At 49.5% G+C, this 22,683-nt stretch overlaps 9 protein-coding genes and 1 non-coding gene across 10 annotated transcripts; 7 read left to right on the top strand and 3 right to left on the bottom strand.

Moving 5' to 3' along the window:
• Window positions 1-1,164: 1,164 nt before the first annotated feature.
• On the top strand, window positions 1,165-1,235 carry BC939DRAFT_t71. Its single transcript has one exon. It is a non-coding gene; the product is annotated as a tRNA-Pro (tRNA).
• Window positions 1,236-1,353: 118 nt separating this feature from the next.
• BC939DRAFT_491325 (uncharacterized protein) lies at window positions 1,354-3,579 on the bottom strand (the record flags this gene model as incomplete). Its single annotated transcript, XM_051559486.1, has 1 exon — window positions 1,354-3,579. Exon 1 carries the CDS (start codon window positions 3,568-3,570, stop codon window positions 1,354-1,356), a length of 2,217 nt encoding a protein of 738 aa, XP_051414260.1. The 5' UTR covers window positions 3,571-3,579.
• A 600-nt stretch (window positions 3,580-4,179) lies between these two features.
• BC939DRAFT_491324 (uncharacterized protein) lies at window positions 4,180-5,271 on the top strand. Its single transcript, XM_051559485.1, has 2 exons — window positions 4,180-4,836; window positions 4,940-5,271. Exons 1-2 carry the CDS (start codon window positions 4,274-4,276, stop codon window positions 5,241-5,243), a joined length of 867 nt encoding a protein of 288 aa, XP_051414259.1. The 5' UTR covers window positions 4,180-4,273; the 3' UTR covers window positions 5,244-5,271.
• Window positions 5,272-5,308: 37 nt separating this feature from the next.
• BC939DRAFT_445147 (uncharacterized protein) lies at window positions 5,309-6,827 on the bottom strand. The gene is made up of 5 exons (XM_051554773.1): window positions 6,607-6,827; window positions 6,394-6,450; window positions 6,116-6,267; window positions 5,721-6,018; window positions 5,309-5,604 (listed from the first exon to the last, which is right to left on the bottom strand). The coding sequence occupies exons 1-5, from the start codon at window positions 6,698-6,700 to the stop codon at window positions 5,390-5,392; spliced, it is 816 nt and encodes a 271-aa protein (XP_051414258.1). The 5' UTR covers window positions 6,701-6,827; the 3' UTR covers window positions 5,309-5,389.
• Window positions 6,828-6,888: 61 nt separating this feature from the next.
• Window positions 6,889-8,153, top strand: BC939DRAFT_445144 (uncharacterized protein). Its single transcript, XM_051554772.1, has 4 exons — window positions 6,889-7,113; window positions 7,213-7,233; window positions 7,566-7,724; window positions 7,831-8,153. The coding sequence occupies exons 1-4, from the start codon at window positions 7,032-7,034 to the stop codon at window positions 7,971-7,973; spliced, it is 405 nt and encodes a 134-aa protein (XP_051414257.1). The 5' UTR covers window positions 6,889-7,031; the 3' UTR covers window positions 7,974-8,153.
• A 144-nt stretch (window positions 8,154-8,297) lies between these two features.
• BC939DRAFT_445142 (folliculin-interacting protein middle domain-containing protein) lies at window positions 8,298-12,573 on the bottom strand. The gene is made up of 8 exons (XM_051554771.1): window positions 12,270-12,573; window positions 11,657-11,924; window positions 10,936-11,436; window positions 10,625-10,810; window positions 10,361-10,504; window positions 10,062-10,259; window positions 8,692-9,972; window positions 8,298-8,587 (listed from the first exon to the last, which is right to left on the bottom strand). The coding sequence occupies exons 1-8, from the start codon at window positions 12,347-12,349 to the stop codon at window positions 8,375-8,377; spliced, it is 2,871 nt and encodes a 956-aa protein (XP_051414256.1). The 5' UTR covers window positions 12,350-12,573; the 3' UTR covers window positions 8,298-8,374.
• A 1,370-nt stretch (window positions 12,574-13,943) lies between these two features.
• On the top strand, window positions 13,944-15,879 carry BC939DRAFT_445141 (uncharacterized protein). Its single transcript, XM_051554770.1, has one exon. It carries the CDS (start codon window positions 14,026-14,028, stop codon window positions 15,778-15,780), a length of 1,755 nt encoding a protein of 584 aa, XP_051414255.1. The 5' UTR covers window positions 13,944-14,025; the 3' UTR covers window positions 15,781-15,879.
• Window positions 15,880-17,423: 1,544 nt separating this feature from the next.
• BC939DRAFT_445139 (uncharacterized protein) lies at window positions 17,424-18,780 on the top strand. The gene has a single exon (XM_051554769.1). It carries the CDS (start codon window positions 17,530-17,532, stop codon window positions 18,721-18,723), a length of 1,194 nt encoding a protein of 397 aa, XP_051414254.1. The 5' UTR covers window positions 17,424-17,529; the 3' UTR covers window positions 18,724-18,780.
• A 1,141-nt stretch (window positions 18,781-19,921) lies between these two features.
• BC939DRAFT_445135 (uncharacterized protein) lies at window positions 19,922-20,934 on the top strand. The gene has a single exon (XM_051554768.1). It carries the CDS (start codon window positions 20,282-20,284, stop codon window positions 20,855-20,857), a length of 576 nt encoding a protein of 191 aa, XP_051414253.1. The 5' UTR covers window positions 19,922-20,281; the 3' UTR covers window positions 20,858-20,934.
• Window positions 20,935-22,097: 1,163 nt separating this feature from the next.
• Window positions 22,098-22,660, top strand: BC939DRAFT_445132 (uncharacterized protein). The gene is made up of 2 exons (XM_051554767.1): window positions 22,098-22,406; window positions 22,521-22,660. Exons 1-2 carry the CDS (start codon window positions 22,275-22,277, stop codon window positions 22,587-22,589), a joined length of 201 nt encoding a protein of 66 aa, XP_051414252.1. The 5' UTR covers window positions 22,098-22,274; the 3' UTR covers window positions 22,590-22,660.
• The last annotated feature ends 23 nt before the right edge of the window (window positions 22,661-22,683 follow it).

The raw sequence follows: 22,683 nt of genomic DNA, 5'->3' as shown, positions 1-22,683 counted from the left end.
CTGAGATTGGATGTGAGCGACGCGTCGTTCGGTGGAGACAGTGAGAAGGGGACGGAGGCAGGAAACAGCGATGTCAAAGTCACGGATGTCGAGCGCGTGAGAGTTTTCTAATAACGTCCTGTTGATGCGAGTGAGGCATCGACGAAAGCAGGCGAATTTCAAAGAGGGATGGATTTGTTCGTGTTCAAAAATACGCTCAAATCGTCGGATAAATTCAGAAAAGGGGATCTCGTCCTCAACCGCAAACTGAGGCCAACAGATCTCGTCGAGGTCCGCGGCCGACCAAGTCAGCGAAGAAACGGGTGAAGGAGAAGTCGACTGAAACTGGAGGATATTGGTTGTGCGTGGGGCCAAGGAGGGAAAGAAACGACCAAGCAAGAAAAATAAGAAGCAAAGAGTGCAGAAGAAAAGAGAGATTGTAATAGTGTCGCTCATAAATAAGGACGGCATAGAGGATGAATGAAAGAGAGAAAGGAGACGCGAGAATAGACTCCAGTAGGATGGGGCTGAGGTTGGCACTGGTACAGGAGATGGCTTGAAAAAGTTCGATAAGGAGATCGCGGCAGCGGCAGAGGGCACATTTGATGGCCATAACAGCCAAAAGAGAAGGAACCAGGTTCGGACCACCATGTTGTAACTTCGGAACTTGAGGGGCGTAGTGATTGATATTTCGGAGGTAACAGAGGCATCGGGCTTGGGAGGTTGAGGCCGGCGAGCGGCCTGCGCTCGCGTCAAGGCTGGCATAGGATAGACAATCAAGGAAATAGAGGGCAAAGAGGATAAGAGAGAAGATGCTAACCCAATAAAGAGGGGAAGCAGCCATAGGAACATTGAGGTGAGTATCTTTTAGGAAGGGACTGTAGTAGGGAGGAATTTATGTATGGAAAGAACTATTTATTTAGGAGGTGAGAAAGCACTCCGGTTTTATACTGATTGATGGTTGCCGTAAAGTATATAGATGATGAGTAAATAGAATTATAGAGACCTTATTGCAATATGCTTGTACCTCATTGCTCTCGGTACGACAAGGTGAGCTTCTGGTTCATGCATCACGTGCCTCATATTTCCAACAGGGGGAAATCACGTGATTTCCGCAATTGTGACTGTTATTACGAATTTTTTACGTACTAATACTGATAAAACGGCCGAAAAATTAATAATTTGGGGGTGTTGGTTAAGGGGTATAATCCTTTGTTCGGGTCAAAGGGGCCCGGGTTCGAGTCCCGGACACCCCCCATGAATTTCTTTTGCTATTTTGAACCTGTAGAGTTCTGGTAATTTTTTTTGGAACGCGCCGCTTTCGTACCAAATCCTAATTGACTGGGGCCGTGATTGACAGTTTTATTTCATATATCATGTCGACTCGAATGTTCTGCAGACAAATTGGATATGTGCATCCGATCGTAAGGACTGGAAGGCGGGCTTTTTATCATCATTTAACCATGCGCTTTGCTCGCCATATCGGACCTCGAAGGAATCCAAGCAGGGCCAGCATGACTCTCCCCACTCGATCTCATAATCACGTTCCTTTTTCCAGTTTCTCAAATCAATCTCCCGCCCTACGCAACCCATATCAATCACATCCATACCGTCGTTCTGTTGCTTCTGTTGTTGCTGATACAGTTGCTTCTTCTGCTGATGACGACTCAATTCCTTTTGGGGGGGTTTCCTGGGAAAAAATATTCTTTTAAAAGAACTTGGCCACTCCTTTGAGAGGCACCCGGGCTGACGATGGGGCGATGAATTTCTGAATAGCACTGCGAGGTCAAGTCTCGGGTACCGTCTTATCCATTCCAAGTCCTTTAGTTCGAATTTATGGAGACGGTCGCAATCGATGACAAGTTTCTCCAGATGTCGCAGTCGTGTCAACAAACAAAGCGCTCCCTTGCTAGCGAGGTTGATGCCCCATCGACGGATGAATAGGTCTCGAAGATGTGGGGCCACTCGGCCGAGATACCCAAACAGGATCAAAGGGCCTGTGTCTCCACCATCCCCGGGGCCGAGTGGTGCAACACCGATATGGAGCGTCTGGAGGTGCCGACAAGCCCAGATCCGTTTGTTGCTGCATATCGATGCTAACGGAGCCGAGATGGCCACACATGGGTATGTGGATGAAAAGGTGTGGGATGGAACTCGTTGTCTTCGCTGTCTTGCCGACTCGATCTTGCTGTGGAGGTAGCGCTGAGAGTACTCAGGAATCATGTCGTTCACATCCAGATCCTCGATAAAGATCGCCATATTGGGTACGATTAAGTGTAATAAATGCGGAGATTGGCAAAGGTAACTCTGCAAAGCCGTTGCCCCGTCTCGAATCAGGCAAAGTGTCCGAGGTCCTGTAAGCTCAAGCCATGTCACTTGGTTTCTATGTAATAGTGGATTGAGCTTTGGTTGTTCACTCTCCTGTAGCTTTTCATGTAATGCTAGGAAAGGCTCCGATCGGTCGGTCAACCGAGATGGCGTCCTCTCGATCCCGCACCATCTTTCCAACCAGAGAGCTAATGACGAATGAGTTCCATTGTCTTGTGGCCGAACCATCTCGCTATCCACAAACGACCACTCTTTGATCGCAGGGAATTCCTTGTGAAAGAGCGTCCAGAGATCACGTTCAGTGTACCGTCGACCTTTGATCGAAAAGTGGAGTCGTCGCAGTTGTGGACACGCTGTGGCAAGGCGTTGGAAAAAAATCGATCGATCGTACTGTTTCGATCCCGTTGATACTGTGCGTGCCCTTACAACCTTCAGCCCCTGTAGTCGGGGGCAGGCATCGACCAGCTTTTCGAGGGATCCAGAAATGAGGACAAGGTCCTGGAGGACCAGGGTTCGCATTCGCTTCAAGGTCGGCAGTTCGGATGAAGGCAGCGCAGGACTGCGTGGAAAGGGGGTGTCCTCTCCGGGGCAGAGATGGAACTCTTCCAGGCAAGGGCAGTTTTCCAAAAGTTCGTGGAGCATGGACCATGTACGCATTCCAGTCTTGACGAGTCGTAGAGTCGTGACGGAAGGTAGTAGTGATAGCAAGGGTACAATCTGGGATACGTAGAAAGAGCTGCCTTGAATCTCGATTTGGTTCAACTGGATCGTTTCGTTCCCGTCCTTTTGTTTTTGTAGTAGCTCCATCAATGGCGACCATGCACTGGCGCTACCGTCGCCACCAGCCCAGACATACAGGTAACATGCAGAAGGGAGGGCTTTGAGAATGCGGGCGAGTTCTAGTTCAGGAAGGTCGCAGCTCCATTTTAGACACAGGGACGGCGAGGCGCCGAGTCGACGGGAGGTGATGTACCACAGCTTGCAGACGGGCCTTGACACATGGAACCGTTTATGGTCGCTCAAGAATGAGAGGATGTGCTCGAGGATCTCGGGGATGGTCAAGGGCAGTGGTGTTGGAGCGGTCGAAGGAGGACCAACACGACTGGTATGCTTGTTGTGGATAGGTCTACTCAGACGAGACATGTATACAATTCGAGTGTGCGCAGTGTGTTGGAGGGTTGGCTGCGGAAACATGAAGAAGAGCGGATGAAGAAAACGAATGAACCCTTTCATTAGGATTCGCCATCCCTCTTGATCTGCCATCGCTGTGTGGAACTCTCGTGTTCCGTTTTTGGTGCTCACAAGCTTGGCCTTCATTTCATTTGTGGCAGTGCACCAAAAGACCAAAAATGAGATTGCTGAGAAGGACTGCAGTGGTCCTGGGCTCACATCGTCTCTATCTTGGGCGCAGCCACTTCCCTCTCCATTTTAGTGCTAACCGGGAATTCAGGCGACAAAAAGAGTCTAGAACAGCATGTTACCTGTTCATGACGAATGTAGTCGATTGCCAGAGGTTGCTGTGCTTTTCCTCAATCCATTGCCTAAAGGAAATTGAGTGTCATGAAGATGGGTTTAGCGGCAATGATGGCTCTCCCTACGTGGTTCGATCAAGGGACGCCTTGAACCGAAGAGTTGGCGACAAATGATCGAGGAGGGACTGGGGAAGTAGGGTTTGAGCTAAATAAAAAAATTAGGGTTTTGGGGCCCCCCTGTCTCCGTTGTGCCCTGAACGCATTTTTATGTCCCAGGCATTGGCTGGTCAACTGACAGCCGCAAAAAAAAAGGGGTGCTTGAATAGTCTATGTGTGATCAGATCACATCCCCCCCATGCTAATGACTTCAGTGCCCTTTTTTTTTTCATTCTTTCGTCACCTTCCTTTTCTTCCTCTTATTCTTCACCACACATCTCGGCAACGCCTTCTCAACCTCGATTTTTTTTTATTTTCGACCTTGACTAAAACACAACATGGGCTTCTGGACAAGATCCGCACCCGTCCTCACGCAAGAATACCAAGAATCTGTCGCCCATAGAGTCCGCGACATCCTCACAGGCGTCGACCATTCGTCTCATGCCCACAGAAACAAGGCTGCCATCAAAGCGCTCCAAAAACCGGAAGCCCTGGCTGGCGTGATCGAGATCTTGAGGGCTATGCCCGAGCCTTCCTCCAGGGCAGGCGGCTGGGATATCGATGAGGGTATCGACCTGGACTCTGAAGAGGAACAGCAGGACCGAGTACGGAGCCCGAAAATCCAGGGACTCTTCAAAGGCAAGGAGAGGGCCGGCAACATCAACGACAAAAAGGACCCTAAACCGAAAGGGACGACTGTAGTGGCCGCAACGACAATTGCGGCAGCGGCGGCAACCTCGGCAGCAGCGGCGACTCTGGCGGTCGCAAAGGGGAGGAGCTCAAAGCGGGCTGTCAAGGAGGAAGAGATAACGGTGGAGGTTACAGATAAGACGGAGACGACTACAACCAAACGGACGGTCGTGCGTTTTCATCCCTCCAAGGACACCGTGTCCAGTCAGGCGTACGTGTTCTTCCTTTTGATTCTGTCTATTATTGCACACATTGCTACCGACATAAACGGTATCACCTTCCTGACGAACGTACCTCCGATTGATCCACAATAGGTACTGGTGGGGCTACGAGATCTTTATCCCACAGGAGGCGCTCGCGAGGATCGCATCTGCGCAGGACGTCTCTTCAGCATTTCTCGGGTTTCTGGGCTCGGTTGGACTAGTGGTACCAGCGATCGTCCCCTTCCTCGGCTACATTGCCGCCTATGTCGGTCTCGAATTTGCGGTGATCAAAGCCCAGAATGAGGGCAGGGGCGTTATCCTCGCAAGCACATGGCTCGTCCCTGTGGCCCTTGTTCCCAGAGCATGGGACGTGCCCGATGAGGACGGTATCGAAGATAACAGTGGTTGCGCATAGGTGATAATACCATTTTCAATCAGTTTAGTATATATATACATATAATAATCCTCTTAAAAAAAAAAGTGTGTGTTGCGCAGGTTTTATACAGTGTTATTTCTTTGTCTATGGATCGTCATTCTGTGTAGTAGGATCTTGAAGGTCATTTAAACACCAAGGTTCGCAAGGCGAGCACTGGAAAGCTGGCTCTTCATGAACTCGCGGTCGACATCGTGACTGTCCTCGACCTCGCCCCAACGTTCAATCTGGTCCAAGACTTCGAGCTGGGCAGCCTGCCATGCCTTTTCTACGGACAGGTGCCTCTTGACGACAGCCAGTCCGATCAAGAAAGACTTGGCAGTCAACGTCGCTCTCTCGAATGCTAATCAGGGTTGATAAGGCATAAATGCGAATACGTTAGATATAAATACTTTCAGTCGGATTTGGTCGTTCAAATGGTTCCTCAGTGATCCAATTGTGGAGCGTCAGGATTTATACCTGAAAGCTCGATATCGCTCATGCTGCTCACAATGTCATGCAGCTTCTGCTTGACATCGTCATCCTGCTGGACATAGGTGATACCCTGCGAGACCTTGATATCCAGTCCGTATTCGTGCTTGATCCACTTCAAGATGGGGTCCCAATGTTCCTTCTGCGCCTTGACAATTGATTCGGGGAAATCCTGATGATAGCAAATAGAATCCGTATCCAAGAACTTGGTCAAGCGGTTCAATGTCTCCTGACGGCCCTGTCCGTTTCCAGCAAAACTATCAATTGCTCTTGCCACCAACGAGGTCTAAGATTGGAAATTTCAAATGGTTGGTGTCAAATTTGCATGCGAACGATCTGGAGTGGTCGAGAATATCAACAAAAGATCCAGATGTTTTTCATACCATTGGCAGAGAATGTGACTTCAATAATGCCTTTTGTCCATTCCATTCGCCTGCAATCATCAGGGCGAGGTTCTGTTGGTCCTTTGGCAGTGTTAATTGATTTCCTGCGGGGGTCTTGAGCACCCTACCATCCAATGTCACCGCAATGCGATCTATTTTGTTCCAAGGATCATTTTGAGGTCAGAAAAGAAAAAAAAAGAAAAAAAAAGAAAAAAAGACGTACACCCAGGATCAAAACGAAAGATGGAGAGGTTGACACCAGCGCTCGGATATTTTACCTCCCATGTCCTTGACACCGGCCGTCTCCCAGAAGCGCTTTCCCGAGACCTCAGCGCCTACAATTGATCAGTCAGACAAGAGACGAAGAAGATATGCTGGATCAGATCGCGTTCCTGTTATATATTCAATCTGCCATGTTTGTTTCGCCGCCTTTTTCTCTCACGCTTTTGCAGTCGTGGTTTGCGTGCAGTCCAGGATGTCGGTAGACTTACGAGCCATCTGGTCCCTCATGGGTGCACTCAGGTGCAATGACCTGACCGTGACTCTGAACGGCGAAGGGATCTTTGAGGCGAGTGTGCGCAACATCCTGTCTTGTGTATATGTCTGAGTATATGGTAGTGTGTGTCGTTAAGGTCGTGAGAGCTTGGCACTGAGATATGTTGCTGCGCTTGAGTGGGTGTTCCTGAAGCGATTCGTGTCGAGGGCGGATTCAGTTGGTTGCAAGCACCTTTTAGTCTGGTCATTCTCTCAGGCACACCGACGGTTGCAAAGTGGCTTGCAATGTTGACAATCAACCCAATCGGATGCCTTTGAGTTGCCCTTTAGCGGCGCCGCGCGCTTGAACTTGACTTTGTCCATTGCTTTCGTTCACATCCCACAGCACTTCCGACTACACCTTCATTCATATAACACAGCCATGTCCGTATCATCCGTATCAAGGCAACAGGTTCTCGGAGCATACAGAAACCTCCTGAAGGCACAGCGACAGACGTTCAAGGGTAGGTTCTGTGCCTATTCGGAATCTCGTCTTCGGAGCATTGCCCGCTGCTTGTGGCCGATGACACTAACATGGCCGCTATCTTTATTGTACTTTATAGGCGATTGGACCACACTCGCAGGTAGCTTGGCGATAGGATGGTACACGGAAATCTTCAGGAATGTTCAGGATAGCAGTTGGGGCGGCCCCAACGACGCCGGAGGCAGATCATGAGGACTCTCAGGGACAACAGGAGCTCGGATATGACCAGAAGGACCATGAACTGGACGAGTAACAGGATTCAAAAAGCGAAGGAACGAACTGACATGACTTGCTTTGAAGTGACCAGGACGATTGGGACATTCAGCTGCATTTATATCGCTACCAACTTAATCCATCCTTCAGGATCTATTCTACAACCGCCTGTACCTCACGCACTCAACACTCGACTATCTTCCACTCTATTTCTCATAGCTGCCCACCAAAAGACTTATGCCGAGTTCGACAGCAAGCGCAATGAGACCGATGAGACCAAGGTCAAGGAACAACTCGAGCTCGCCAATCAAGTCGCCTCACTCCTCCGTCACAACCTCGCCCAGGCTGTCAAAGTCGAGGGCAACGGCGATATCTATTGTACGTTCCTTCTCTCTCTCTCTTTATGTTACATTCTGTATGTTTCTACATGAGACCAACATCTCACCATGCATTCTCTATCATTCCCATCTTTCTATCTTTGTAGCATTAAAGTTGAACAAGGATCACGAATTAGGCGACAATGAGACCTTGAGACAGGCGTCCAAGCTGCGCCGGCTGAAGAACCAGGAGGCCGGTGGTAAGGCTGCAGGCGGCGGATGCGGCTCTCCTTCATGCTGCTCTGCATAAATGCACATGGATCATTCCTTCTTTTTTTCACATACACATATTATCTTCCTGAGTGAATCCAAAGAGCAATTCGAGCACCGCTTGTAATAAAAACTACATAGAAATGTCAGTATTCCGCACGAAACCCCGGAAGCAATTGAAGCAACAAAAAAAGAAAAAAAAACCATTCATTCATTGGAGGGAGAGGAGGGTGTCTAAGATTTCCCTTTGTTCTGGTCTTGCCCTCGCCTCTTGATTTTATTTCGATCGGCGATACTCGAACTTATCGCTGCTGAAAATAACAACATACCAAATACCTTCAAAGTGGGGAAATTTTAAAGGCCCAAAAAAGAAAAAAGAAAAAAGAAAAAGAAAAAAAAAGGTCGAAAAAGAAGAAAAAAAAAAATAAAAAAAAAAAAGGTCTATGCATTCTCATAGATGTTGAAGACTTCTTCATCATATGTTGAGCAGACCGCGAGAACAAGCGCCATATCTGAGCGATGGAGCCCCAGTAGTGGCGCCACAGATTCCAGAGTCGGATAGCTCCTCAGCATGTCCTTCTCACGAGCAATCGACGACAGCATTCGTCCGCACTGGTAGAGCTGATGGAGTCGGTCTTCCAAATAATTTAAACACTAAGCGCAGCAGGAACGAACGATAATCATGTCAGCATACGCGGTTGGAATATCCCTCTCAGAAAAATATGGGGAGACGAGGTGAGGAATAATCTTCAACTTACTTGTTCAGCCGCGAGTCCGCTATGTGCCAGCTCTATCATTTGGTGCAGCGTCGCGTCCATGAACATGCTCGTTGACGTGTGCGGCAACCGCATCACGGGCTCGCCTCTTAGATCAATGCTTCCTCCGAGTCCTCCTCTCATATCAACAGTATCGAGGACCTTCGGAAGTGGAGGTGGTGGTTTCGCACAAAAGACGTTGCACTTCATCGTATTCGTATCCGCCACAATACATACTGTGGACGAGACCCGCTCCTGGATCTCAAAGTGCCGCATCGTATCCCTCATGTCTGTCTCCATAAAGTGTTGAAAGTCGAACTTCGGGACGCCCATAAGCGCAAAATCAGACATGTACCGGTCGCAGTAAGGCGCCATCAGCGATCGGCCATACGACTTGCAGAACAATACATCTGCAGGCAGTACCTTGTCCGCTGTTGGAGCGCCATTCACAGAGGCTCCTGAGGAAGGGAACGGAGGGAAAGAACAGACAACCCGGGAAATGGGTAAGGGAACATTGGAAAGCACATCCTGTGTTTGGCACCCAGGATCGTGCGCACTCCGCGCCGCCTCGGTTCCCATGGTATCCGAAGAGAGTTTTCTGGGTTGTGCAGTGTCGACTCTAAGGTGATGGTTCGGTGCATGCTGTGGCGGCTGAGGCTGCTGCTGTCCATTTTCTTCGCCAGTAGCTAGTTCTCGATCTGAATCTGGACGACTCTCTATCGTAGTCGGAGTCGTCGGGCGTGAATGATAAGGCGTGGATTCCGTTGAGACAGAATCCTTTGTATCCATTCTGGGTCTCGTAGTGTCAAAGAGAGGTTTCCTGGGAACGGAAGGTATAATGGACCGATCTCGCTCGCTTTGGTTATGATGCGGAAGGATAGGTGTCATCGGTTCTCCAATAGGAGTCAGGCGAGAGGATGCAGATGCGCGCGAGACAGAAGATCCTCTTGCTGCAAAAGTGTCGATCCTCGGTCGTTTTGGTATGCTAATCGAACGCATCATGGTTGCTGGACTGCCGCTCTCATGGTCCTCGGGTAAATCATAGGTGGTTCGTACAGGTGGCGGTGGGTTGAGAAGAGAATCGGTTTCTTCCTTGAACTCTGTTAGCCGTTGGAAGACCTCGTTGCACCGAATAAAATAACTAAGAATATATAGGAGTCTCCGGACAAAACTTGAATTGGAACCCACAACAATTGTCCGACTAATCCTGGATATCGTTCCAATGTTTCCATAGAGATCGCTCAATTGAGCCCATAGCGGGTCATACGCACCCTGAGGATTCGCCTACAGTCCAAAGAGATTCAATATCGAATCCATTATTAATAGGTAGCTATTATTTTCCAAGGAGGTAGGGAATGCTGCATGGCACTTACCCGGATCAATGTCTGGTCTGCTGGAGCGACGGTTGGTACCCATGACGTATGGTGGCTCAAAACAGAAGAGATGACTTCGGACACAAGTTGCCCCGAGGCTGGGTTTTCTTCCATGAGATGAATCAGCTCTGTCATGAACGATGCTGAGTACGCAGTTCTCTTGCTAGGGTATGTATTAATGTTGAGCCATAGCGGCGCCTAAACAAGCGAATATTGATACGCGATACAAGGGTCAGCGATGGGCCTGTGAAATTATCCCTGCTTTTACATGAAATCGATAACCATCCATGCAGCAATACCTGTATACGAGGCGCACTGTATAGTTGGTATATTGCTTGCTGAAGTCGCGCCACTGCCTCCTGAAGTCTTGGGTCCTGCTGAAATGCAAGCCTTGAGAGATCGGGTATTGATTTCACATGGCTGTTTCCTGACAGAGTAGCCTTCTGTAAAGGAAATAAAAGAAAGAGGAATGCGTTACAAAGGAGGTGAGGGATGTTAGACGCTGCAGAGTGTGTGATCCAGCTGGTTTGCGGACGCGGAGTGAGCGCAGAGTAGGAACGTACTGCATTGATCATCCTGCGACAAACGGGCAGTAGCAGTTCCAAGCACAGCGCCTGCAGTTGGTGTAGGCGGGTCTCCAGAAGGGCAAAGTGAGAGAAAACAAATTCCCGTAACCGAGTGTTGTTGTTGACCTCAATGAACACAGCGATTGAAAAGGATTTTGAGCGAGCAGCTTGGGTCAGAGCAGGCTATTGCATGCGGAAAAAAAAAAGAGATGAAGATCATGAGACGATTAGGTCCAAGGCGGTCCTAAGCAAGACGCGAGTATTCATAATAGAGTGAGGCAGATTTCTCTGGCTGCACTTGTTCTTACCTTAGCGTTTCCTAAGCTGTCCAAATGCGAAAATGAGCTGGGTAATGGCATTGGATTGAAGGTTCCGTTTTCCATGCTGGTCTGGCTGGCACGTCTCAATCTCCTGACAGCGAACCCCGGTCGTGGTGCCCGCACTCGGATGTTAGAGGCATTGGGTAATGAGGAGGATACAGCGCCGTTCTTGAGGTCATTGCTGGTATATGCTGACTCGGGTATAAAGGCTGTCATGGGTCGTGAAGCACGGGGGTGGGATCTATAGTCGCCATGACCGCTTATTGTTGACATCCCGGAGATTTCCATGGTGCTAGTGCTGTTGCTTGAAGAGAATGAACCCCGACGAGTTGAGGCTGCGGTATAGGCCATGACATCCGTAGGGTGTATACTGAAGGTCTTGGTCAGCATGATCTGAGCAGATTCGTTCAGGAGGTGGATCTTTGTCGTCGATCCCTTGTAAGCCAGGGGCGTGGTGCCGAACATCAATTTTGGATAGATGGAAGGGATCTACATCGGCATTCGATATTAAGACGAAACAAAATCAAAAGTCCGATCAAAAATGAAACGCGTTCTCAATGTGATCGACGTGATCTGGCGTCATGTACAAATATGGCATTTTATTTCCTCTAATTGCACATGGAGAGGAAAGCCTTTGAATCGGCCGAGACCGCAGGATACAGATGGAAATGGATGGGGAAGCAGGAAGAATACAAAGATACCAACTTACAAGTTTTGTAGGCCTCCTGCTGGGCATAGTCTGGCTACCGGAAAGGTTCGAGGGCAAGGAGCGCTCGCTCCGCAGCGATCCAAAGAGACTGCTCATACTGCTGCTCTTGAAGGAACTCTTGGCCGGCGAGGGGCTGGGTGACTCCAATGGGTTGTAGTCTGAGCCTAAGACTTGCTGGCTGTCAAAGAGGACAACATCCTGGATGGAGCTGACCTCCTGACACATAAGCACCCTGATCTCCTGCGTCCCGAACGGAGGCGGATTCCAGCTGTTTGATGTTTGAGAGTATATGCGGAGGGCAATTGAGCCGCATAAAGCCAAAAAGACGATTAGATCTTGGGTGCATCAGGTCCTTCCAGTCGAGGAAGTGGCACGGCAAAAAGTAATGGCCGTTGTCCAACCATCCATGCCGACGGGATGGAACAGCAGCAAAAATAAACAAAGAGGAGGTCCAAAGATGGACTAGAGCGCAATTCATGGTTTTCATAAAACAGGAAATAGGAAACAGGAAAACAGGTGTGCTCCCTGCATTGAGGGACTACTTTGTTGGTGTTGTTGAGACGACAGGGTCCATTTGAATCACGAGTAGAAGCAAACATAGTGTGACACTTGCCATTCCTGCTCCAGCAGTTCACGAGTGTGCTTTTCCTCGAGATCCTTGGCGGAGAATCCTTTGCTGAAAAACTTTAGCATTCCTTGAAGGATCGGTGGTGGGTCGTGAATTCGGGTATGTGTGATGTGAGTGTACTCTGTCCAAAAGGAGGTATGGGGTGTTGGTATGGCGGGCAGCGAGAAGACGGAGCAGGACAGGGGAAGAAGAGGAGGAGGGAGAGATAGGAAGAGGGAGAAGCGCAATTGAGATAAATATATATGTCGGAGTGGGCTGGTTGCTTGTGTGCTGCTTGTGTGCTGCTTGTGTGCTGCTTGTTGGTTGCCCTGTATGTCTTTCGTATCCAAAGGTGGAATCTAAAGGGATGGGATTGCAATTGCAATTGCAATTGGTGGTGATAATAATAGGGGTAAGGAAGAGAAAAGAGGAAAGGAAGGAAGGAAGCAGACGTGTTGTTTGATGGCGGAATGAAGAAACGACCCGCAGGACGTGTATGTATTACGCGAGAGTGCGTGCGGAGGTAGAATCGTAGAAGAGAAAAGAGAAAAAAGGAGCCGGGTTGCTGGGTTGTTGGGAAGAGTGAGAAGTTTGTTCAACGGTCGGACACGGCGCCCAAAATGAAAAACGAACACTTCCAGGCACAGAGACACTCTCACAAGAAGAAGAGTGGAAAAAAAAAAGAAGCCCGGTGTATGTAGACGTACAACAGCAGCCGGGACTCGAGGGCTGGAGGAGGGACGGGAAGGAGAGGAGGATGGGAGGATCGGATGGACGAGGGGATTGGGTGATGGAAGGGACGATCAGGGCAGGTGCCTCTGTTGCTTTGTTGACTGTGGGCTAACTCCTTTCCCTGATCCCCCTGGTCGAATAGACTTGGAGGTGTGCGCTGATTGGTTCCTCGCCAGGAACAAAAAAAAAAAAAATGCAGAGCCCTTCTGTCCCTTCCCTCCCCTCCACAGCGCCATGTGGCCCTCCTCCCTGTCCCTCCCTCTCTTCTTCTCCGTTCGCGTGGAGTGGACAGGGTCTGCACTATTTATTGCATCGGTGTTTGATGCAGATGATAGCGCAGAGCAGAAGCATGTTGTGGCCATATCACATAGACTGCAGCCCATATCCCTGACGAAGCTGGCTGACTGATTGACATACATACCGCTCTGCCCTGCTTTCTTCAACAGCAAATGCACAAGCATTCCCTTAAACAAGCAATATATAGTATCCGCCATCATCTGCTGCTCTTGGCCTCTCAACCACATATCTGAATCACAAACCATGCACTCGCGTAACACCCGTTCATCTTCACCGTTGAAGAAGAGCAATGAAAAGATCTGATGCGCAGCTTCAATTGCCAATTTATTGCATCTCTTGATTTCGGTTCGCATGCGAAATAGTGCGCATCTAATGACCTGTTCAATGACCCACCAGGTCATGCTGAGCAAGGTTCGCAGCACAATTGGCCTCCCTGAGGCTCCCCAATGAGAGTCTAGGGCGCTTAGCAAATCTCTATAACACGTTTGTCCGCCATTGAGCCGCATGAGGCATTTCTTCTCATAAACAAGCTCGGTTATTCGTGGAGTTAGTATACATCTATTATTGTGCTCAGCCCAGTTGCTTGTGGCAATGAAGATACTAGAGCTGCAGCAGAGAGGATACCTGTTCCCGACGCGATCTACGGTTGTAAGTAAGAAACTTTAATTTAATAACAGACAGGCCTGCGCACGGTTCAACGCTAGAAAAAGGAAAAGGAAAAAGAAAAAAAAGGATGGGGAAATCCCACGCTCGCTCATCCTCTTCTCCTCATTCAACTCATCCCACATACACCCAAGTAACGGATTCCATCATGGAGGATGCCCTACGACTGTCAGAGATTAGGTCCCACATAGGGTCGTTCCTCGACAAGAGTGACCTGGTACAGTGCATGTTTGTCTGCCGCAAGTGGGCCACCGACTTCCGGCGGCTGCTCTGGCGTGAACTCGAGCTGTCTGAGTCGGAATTCGAGACCATGAACAAGGATCTTCTCCACAAGTACGGCCACTTGATTCGGACGCTTACCATCTACGATCCTATGCCCCTCCTCCACGACTGGTTCGCTCCTCCCTTCTGTTGCAACTTGGTTGAGATCAACATCAGGCCATCATTGCGCCGTAATCAAGAGCTTGTATCTATATGGCTTGAAAGCAGCGTCGTATCCGCTTCATATGACCAAGCTGTCACATTCATGTCCGTAGATTCAGTCAGGAAGGCGTTTCAACTAATCAAGTGCAATCCAGGCCTCCGAAGGCTGTCAGAGCAGTGGTCCACACTTTCTCCGATGCACACAGCCATATTCAAGGAATTACTCTGTCAAGAGAAAATGGCTCTGGAGGAGCTCAGCACCTCATACTGGAAGATGTCGACGACTAAGGATCTCCATTCTTTGATCGACCATGATCCACAACTTCGGAAGCTGACACTTTTTCGACCCACCATCGGTTATACCTCCACCTGGATCACTGAAGAACACATGCCAGGATCAACCGTAACATTCCACAGCAGCCCAAAATCGTTACTGCTAGAACTTGGGGACATCAGCGAATTCTCCATGACAGGTGGCAGACTCATAATCCCTCGCAGCACCAACGTTTCATTTGAAATTCATGCGCATAACGTCACGCGGATGTCACTAGCAGGATTTCAGGGCCTATTCTTGGAGCAGCAGAGGGAGCCTGAGCCATCCTCGCTTGTCCGTCAAGTCACCGCGTGGCATTGTTCAAAGCTGACAAAGCTGAGATTGACCCAAGATGAGTTCGACGCAGTCCACACAGCCACGGCCCTATTTGTATCCGCAGAGAGACTGAAGGATGTGGAGATCCAGGACTGCACGATGTGCTCGACCGTCATTCGTGATTTGATAGCGAGGCATGCTGTCGCTTTGCAGCGCATTAACCTTTGGGGGACCATCGGCTTATCAGGCTTGGATTCACAGCTGATTCTGACAAGCTGTCCGAATCTTCTCCACTTCGGGGGATCGAATAGCCCTCTGCGAGGATCGGATATGGTTAAAGAACCCTGGATTTGCCGCCAACTTCAGACACTGAGTGTGATCCTGGATATGCCGACTCTGGAGACGCACGTCAATGACGACGCAGATGCCGGCGATGACAGGGAGGATGCTAGCCAGCATCTGGAAGCACGGGTTGCAGAGCGCCAGGTGCTCTATAGAGCCATTTACGATCAATTGGCCTCCTTGAAGCAATTGCAGTACATCAAGTTCGGTGGTTTCAGTCGAGGCAAAGTGCATGCGACAGGCATCCCATGGAGCCTTGATGCAGGTCTGGATAGGCTGCGAGGATTATCGAAGATGGAGACCATTTTTGTAACCGAGTCTCTTACCGAGATCGGCGTGGAGGAGGCGCAATGGATCAAGAAGCATTGGCCCCGACTTAAGCGGATCCGGAGATTGGATGACAGGTCAACTGTACGAGCAGTGGATTCCGCGGTCCAAGAGATCCTTGGTTCTAATATCGAGGTGTTCTGAACAAGCAATCCGCAAAAATAAAATGATGCGTTTTGCATGCAACTTTGCACAATGGTGAGGCGCTGTTGTATACAACCAACTTCACTTTTTTCATACATGCGTCCTCTTATTCCTTACGAACTCGCACTGCCCTTATTCCTTCTGTTCTTTCTTCATAGCCAGCCCTTCATGCTGTTTCTATTTACCATGTCATAAAATGATCGTGATTGACAAAGGCGCCACCGCTGTTTCGTCTCCTATCGACGACGACCCCATCCCCGGGTCACTGTTGCAGTAGCTGTCCCAGTCCTAGCTCGAGATTCTTGACCCAAAATCATCTCCGGAGGCAATTGACTACGGACGACCTAGCACTGCCCTCTTCTTCATCCATCTAACCGGCAGGAAAATCCTCAGCCGCAAAGCAAGCACCATAACCTTTCTCGGCCATCAGCCCACAGGATGTGATTTCACCAAACTGGAGAAATTGGAGCAGGGCTTGACTGCAGTTGCAAGCGCTGGGAACGGTGTTGGTCAAGTAAGTCCTAATTTAACCATTTCCGTCTTTGAGATCCCTGCCCCATGCCAGTGTGCCCTCACGCTCGGCGCCGTGCTCTGGTGACAAACCGCGACCACCAGGACGAGATCAACGAACATGAGCAGGCATCATAGCAACGCAACGTTTGGGGCAATAGCGACTACAACAGCGACTACAACAGCGACTACAACAGCGACTATAACAGCGACTACAACAGCGACTACAACAGCGACTACAACAGCGACTACAACAGTGACCACAACAGCGACTACAACAGCAGCAACAACGGCAGTACCCACGATCGATCTATGGTGCTGAGGACTTGCAGGAGAGACAATATCTTCGTAACAAGGTTGAGCTCGTCAAGTGGACAATGATTCGAACGGTACTGCACCCTCCAGAGGAAGATGAGAAGCTGGTTCTGTAAGGTCCTTTGACGACTGAAGATAATGTCTACATTGCGTGGTGTAGCTCTCGCGCACCTCAGGGATATAAGCGCATACTTTTCAAGCTGACTAAAGATTTAAAAATCCAGCAGGAGAAGGAAAGGAAAATGGTCAGTGACCTCTTACACTGTGTCCCCGGACAAGAGACTATGGTGGTTGTCGATGAGATGTTCGGTATACGACCGGAGTTTTCCAGGCGACGTTTTCGACTGAGGCGGAGGAGACAGCAGGCAGCCTCCAGAAACTGACCGACTTTGAGAAGGAGGTTGCTTGTGTGATTGCCACTTTGAAAGCTAAAGATGGAGAAGAAAGACGGTATCGGAACAAGATGCTGCACCAACTACAAAAGGCGTCCAAGGACTGAAGCCGACGTTTGGAGCGAAACGAAAACTCAGTACGCGTAAAAGACGCGACGTGAAGGTGCTTGGTTAACATGGTTTTGTAAGGGCCGCACGTTCGATATCTTCTTATAGAAAGAAAGAAAAGGTACGCTCGTTTCCTCTGGCCGTAGCTCAGCCAGTATCAGCGCCTTGGACGAGCACTAAACTATCTTCACGTACTAAGCGCGATTTCTAAGGGTAACTGATGAGGCTAATAATATCACATTTTGAAACTGAAAGATGGAAGAGGTACGTGAGCGGGGGCGCTGAATAAAAGGCAAGGCGATGCATGGATGTGGGTTTGTTCTTTTTTTTTGCACTTCACCTTGCACACCTTTGACCTTCGCCAAATTCTATTGCCCTCGCCAAATTCGTAATCCTTTTTCCAGCAACCATACATACTACAACCATGCTCAACAAAGACACTAAGGTCGCCAAGGATACCGAAGACACGAGCGCCGTCTGCTCCTGCCCCATCCACGATGGCCTCACTCTTGAGTCGCTCTCTCGTAAAGTGTGCGAACTCCAGCTCGAGGTGTTCCGTCTGAAAGCCTCTCAGGTCCAGCAGTCCGCGAGCGACCCTGTACCATCCTATTCCTCATCCGTCCTGCTGGCAGAAGGACCCGCAACTGTGAACCAAGGTCCACCTCAGAGTGTCGCTCAGGATGATGTGCTTCTTGGTGAGCTGCAGCGAGGCTTGGTTGCAGCCGCATCATCCTTGGCGGAGCTGTCTTCTGCCATCGCAGCGGTCTCCCAGACGAACAACGCAGCCGAGACAGCTCAACCGCAGGACGTATTGGTGGACCGACCCGAGGAAGTCGAGCAAACGCTCGCAGCACTGTCCTTTCCCTCAACGCCGACTACTGGGGACCATCAAGACCAACAACAGCCTAGGGACCAGAAGCGGAACCAGGAGCCGGAGTCAAACCAGTTGCAATCAGTCTTTGCTGAAATCGACTCTACGGAGAGAGCGTTCCTTTTGGCCAAAATCGAGTCCATCAAACGGGCAATGATCGACATTGAGCTATACACACCGCAAGGCACAGAAAAGCCAGCGGCACCGAATCCTACAACAACTGACATCGATGTCTATATCGCCTGGTGTAAGTCTTCCAATGGTGAAGACTACAGGGCACGACTTTTCGAGCTAATCGAGAGCTTTCGAAAGAAGGAGAAGCAGGAGAGGGCAAAAGTGTGCGCCACGGACAGAATGGTGTATGAAAACGACGTTTCACCCCTCAGACAATATCTGCAGTTTAAGATTGCTTTTGTCAAGCAGGCTATATTCGATTTCCAGCCCCAAAAGGCAGCAGGGAAGAAGTGGCCGGATCTCCCTTCCGATCCCTACTCTATGGATGTCGACATGTTTCTGCTTCGATATGTTCAAACACCTGCCTATATACCTCCCTATATACCTCCTCGAAAGGCACTTCAGCATTCGAAAAAGCAACTCGCGTCACACGCTACGGGATGCCACGGTTACGAAAATGACGCTGTTTGTCTATTAGACGATTTGCGGAGTCAGGATGAAGAAGAGAGACAACATCAGACCTTCCGAAGGAATAGTAGATTTCCGCACGCACAGCCCAAGCTGAAGCTTTGATTAACAGCTCATCAAATAAAATTCGAAGGTTTTTAAAAGGCTTTGCCAGCTTACGATCCATGAGGTTCTTTTGCGAATAAAAGAAAAGCGTTGCCGTTAAGGAATCTCTCTCCTTGGCCAGTTCTGTCAGATTCTTTGATAGTTGACAACGACATCTAGCTTCTTTGATGCAGCTCTATTGGTCTTGGCGGGTGTACGTGACTTGGACAGAGGGGTTTATAAGGACAAGGAGCGAGGAATCGCCACAGAGAAGACGCCCGCAATCCAAGGTCGCTCTCTGTAGTCTCAGAGAGAAAAAAAGGACCAAATCCCCCTGTCCCTGCGTGCTCGGTGGGTATCGATATGTTTCTGCTTCGGCGCCTCTAGGTTCCTGGCTATGTTCATTGTCAACGAGATGATAGTTATCCAATAGGACGCTCTGAACCGAGGAGGCACGACTTCAGGATGGCGCAAAATGTAGTTAGTGTTGGAGAAGCAGAGGACCTTGTAAGGGAAGTTATCTACATTAGCAGCTACTTTGGGCTCTGAAAGCGAGAGACAAGGGCGAGAGAGAGAGTTCCTAGACGAGCTGAAAGCTGTGGAAACAAATGACCGCAACCAATGCTTGTTGCACACAGCGGGATGTTTGAACCACACCGGCTCCCAAGCTTTTTGACATGCAACGCCTCACTCCTCAGAGCATACAAAGATGACCTTTATTTTTAAGCTGAATCATCAGTGACAATGCTGTCTCCCGAGTCCTGTTTAACATCGCCATTTCAGCCATATTAGGGGGCACTTTGCGCAGAAACGAGCAACCCACGAGACAAACACATGGCGAAGGGAATAAAAAGCAAAGCATTGCGTGAATGTAACTTCGCAATTTTACTTCGCCTCTCACACCTTGACCCTCGCCAACTCCTACCATCCCCACCAAAATTCTGTATTGTCGTCATATCCAGAGACTACGAGGTTACCAATGTTTACCCAAGTCACCAAGGTCGCAGAGAGTACCGAAGACACGAGCTCCATCTGCTCCTCTCCCGTCCACGATGGCCTCACTCTTGAGTCGCTCTCTCGTCAACTGTCTGAGCTCCGGCTCGAGGTCCTCCGCCTGAAAGCCACTCAGGTCCAGCAATCCACAAGCGACCCTGTGCCGTCCTATTCCTCATCCGTCCTGCTGGCAGAAGGGTCTGCAATTGCGAACCAAGGTCCACCTCAGAGTGCCGCTCAGGAGGATGTGCTTCTTGGCGAGCTGCAGCGAGGCTTAGTTGCAACCGCATCATCCTTGGCGGAGCTGTCTTCTGTCATCGCAGCGGTCTCCCAGACGAACAACACAGCTGAGACAACTCAATCGCAGGACGTATTAGTGCACCGACTCGAGGAAGTCGAGCAAACGCTCGCAGCACTGTCCTCTCCCTCAACGTCGACTCCTGGGGACCATCAAGACCAGCAACCGCCTAGAGACCAGAAGCAGAATAAGAAACCGGGATCAAACCAGCCGCAATCGGCCTACGATGACAATGACTCCTCAAATAGGACGTTTCTTCGCTCCAAGATCGAGGCCATCAAGCGGGTAATGATCGACATTGAACTAAACCCACCGAAAGGCACTGCAAAACCAGCACTGCCGGACCCTGCCACAATCGACAGCGACATCTACGTCATCTGGTGTGAGTCTTCCAATGGGGAAGACTATAGGGAGCGACTTTTCAGGCTAATTGAGAACTTCCGAGAGAAGGAGGAGAAGGAACGGAAGAGACTACGTGATTTGGACACGCGTGTATACGAGAACGACGATTCACCCCACCGACGCCACCTGCAGTCCAAGGTCGCTCTTGTGAAGCAGGCTGTGTTCGATTTTCAGCCCCAAAAAGCAGCTGGGAAGAAACGGCCGGGTCTCTCCTCCGATGCCTACTCGATGGATGTCGACGTGTTCCTGCTTTGGTGTATTCAGACGCGTGCCTATAGATTGTCCTCATGGATGAATTATTGTTCGATAGATCGATTCTATGTGCTGAAAAATGAACAAAACCGTTACGAATTGGATTCTGTTACGTTAGTTAATCATCTGGAGAAGAAGGACGAAGAAGAGAGACAGTACCTGGTCGAGCGGAGCCATAAACGCGACGCACATACCGAGCTAGAGATTTGATTGACAGCTCTTCAAATAATATAAAGCGCACCCGCTCCTTAAGAAAGCCCAGCGCTGTAAACCGCTTTCTTGGCCCAAACAGGTTTTTGTGTCTCTATCTTTGGTTCTTTGGCACAACACAAAGCGCCGCCTGAGCAATAATGTTGTTGACTACTCGCGACCTAACCTGAGCAACGATGTTGTTGAGCAACAAGGTTGTCCCGACAGATAGCCGTGCATAAGATGCATTCTCTCTCCTCCGCCGCCGATGTTGCTATCGCAACCTACCTATATCCTTTATCCTTTCCTGCCATTAGTACCCATAGTCCTTCTTCCATTGATTCCTCCTGATTTTCCAACATGGCAAAGTGCATTCATTGCAGCCAGATTCACACTCGCAACGGCCCTCCTTGCAGCAAGAGATCGGCCAAGACACTCAGGCACGACACGGGCCCTGGGAACGGCGATGACGCCAAGGAGCAACGTAACCCTGAGGATCATCAGCACCAGGGCTCACGATAAGCGGCGCTATAATCTACCTTCTAATCACGTCAATGATATCTCTGCAATTCTTCCAGAAGATGAAATGGAGCGCCTCACGGACCGCGAAATAGTGGTGGAAGCGAAAGGAAGCGATCGTCTTCAGAAGGTGTCCGCACTACATCTTTCATACTGGCTGCTGGCATACCCACTGCTATTCCATGCTGGAGATGATGGCTATGGTCTCGACATATTTCGACATGGGTCTGACAGGAAAGTGACGGCAAGGGACTACTTCGCCTGTCGTCTTTTCTATCGCGACAACGGCGGCAAGCATGTCTTTCAAGTTTGACGACTTTTCCAACAGTTTGTCGCCGACATGTATTCCATAATGGAGTTGAGTCGTCTAAACTTTTTGTGATTCAACCAGGACACAATAAGGACCAAGTTATACAGCGGTAAGTCGCTATGTTATTTAGCAGATTGATATGCCAGTGGTCTTTGGGCCATCAACTCATCTTTTCTATTTCTTCAAATCCTCTGCAGCTTAAAGGACGCGTTTATGTCCGGAGATGGCACCCCTTTTATTGTTGATGATCGTATTATGCTTCCTTCGAGCTTCACAGGCGGTCTGCGGCATATGCATCAGCTGTATCAGGATGTCATGGCCATTATGCGAGCGACGTCTTCTCCGGACTACTTTATCACTTTCACATGCAGCCCGGCCTGATCAGATATCACCAGAGAGCTCTTCAGCAACTAGAATGCGTCCGACCGACCAGACTTGGTCGCTCGAGTATTCCGACTCTAGCTTCGAGACCTTCTGAAGGACCTCACAGATAAAAATGGAATCTTTGGAAAGGTCAAAGCATTCATTTACGTGATAGAATTCCAGAAGCGCGGCCTTCCTCATGCTCACCTATTGCCCATCATAGACCCTCAAGACCGACCTCTCACAATGGATGCCTACGACCGCTTCATTTTCGCAGAGATGCCTGACAAGGAGACACATCCTGCTGCTTACAAAACCATAACCAAGACCATGGTTCATGGCCTATGTGGAGTACTCAACTCGAAGTCGCTATGTGTGGTGGGTGAAAAGTAAAGCAAAGGTTAAAAAAAAAGAGCGCGCTCACACTTTCTTTGGTCTAATCTCCCATATTGGTACAATCGCTAACACACATGCAACTTCGCCGTTGAGTAGATTACCCAAAGGCCTACCGCGATGTTACCTTGGACGGAGACAACGGATACCCATCTACCATCGCCGTGACGACGGGAGAAGCACTCTAAGCAAGAACGACGATACAGTCGACAACAGGTGGATTGTGCCTCATAACCTGTACTTGGCCGCAAAGTACGACGCC

Source organism: Gamsiella multidivaricata, assembly GCF_025024155.1.
Source record: "Gamsiella multidivaricata strain RSA 2152 chromosome Unknown BC939scaffold_18, whole genome shotgun sequence".
Classification (NCBI taxonomy): domain Eukaryota; kingdom Fungi; phylum Mortierellomycota; class Mortierellomycetes; order Mortierellales; family Mortierellaceae; genus Gamsiella; species Gamsiella multidivaricata.
The sequence above is the reverse complement of the archived record's forward strand: the minus strand, read 5'-3'. Positions and strand labels throughout refer to the sequence as shown.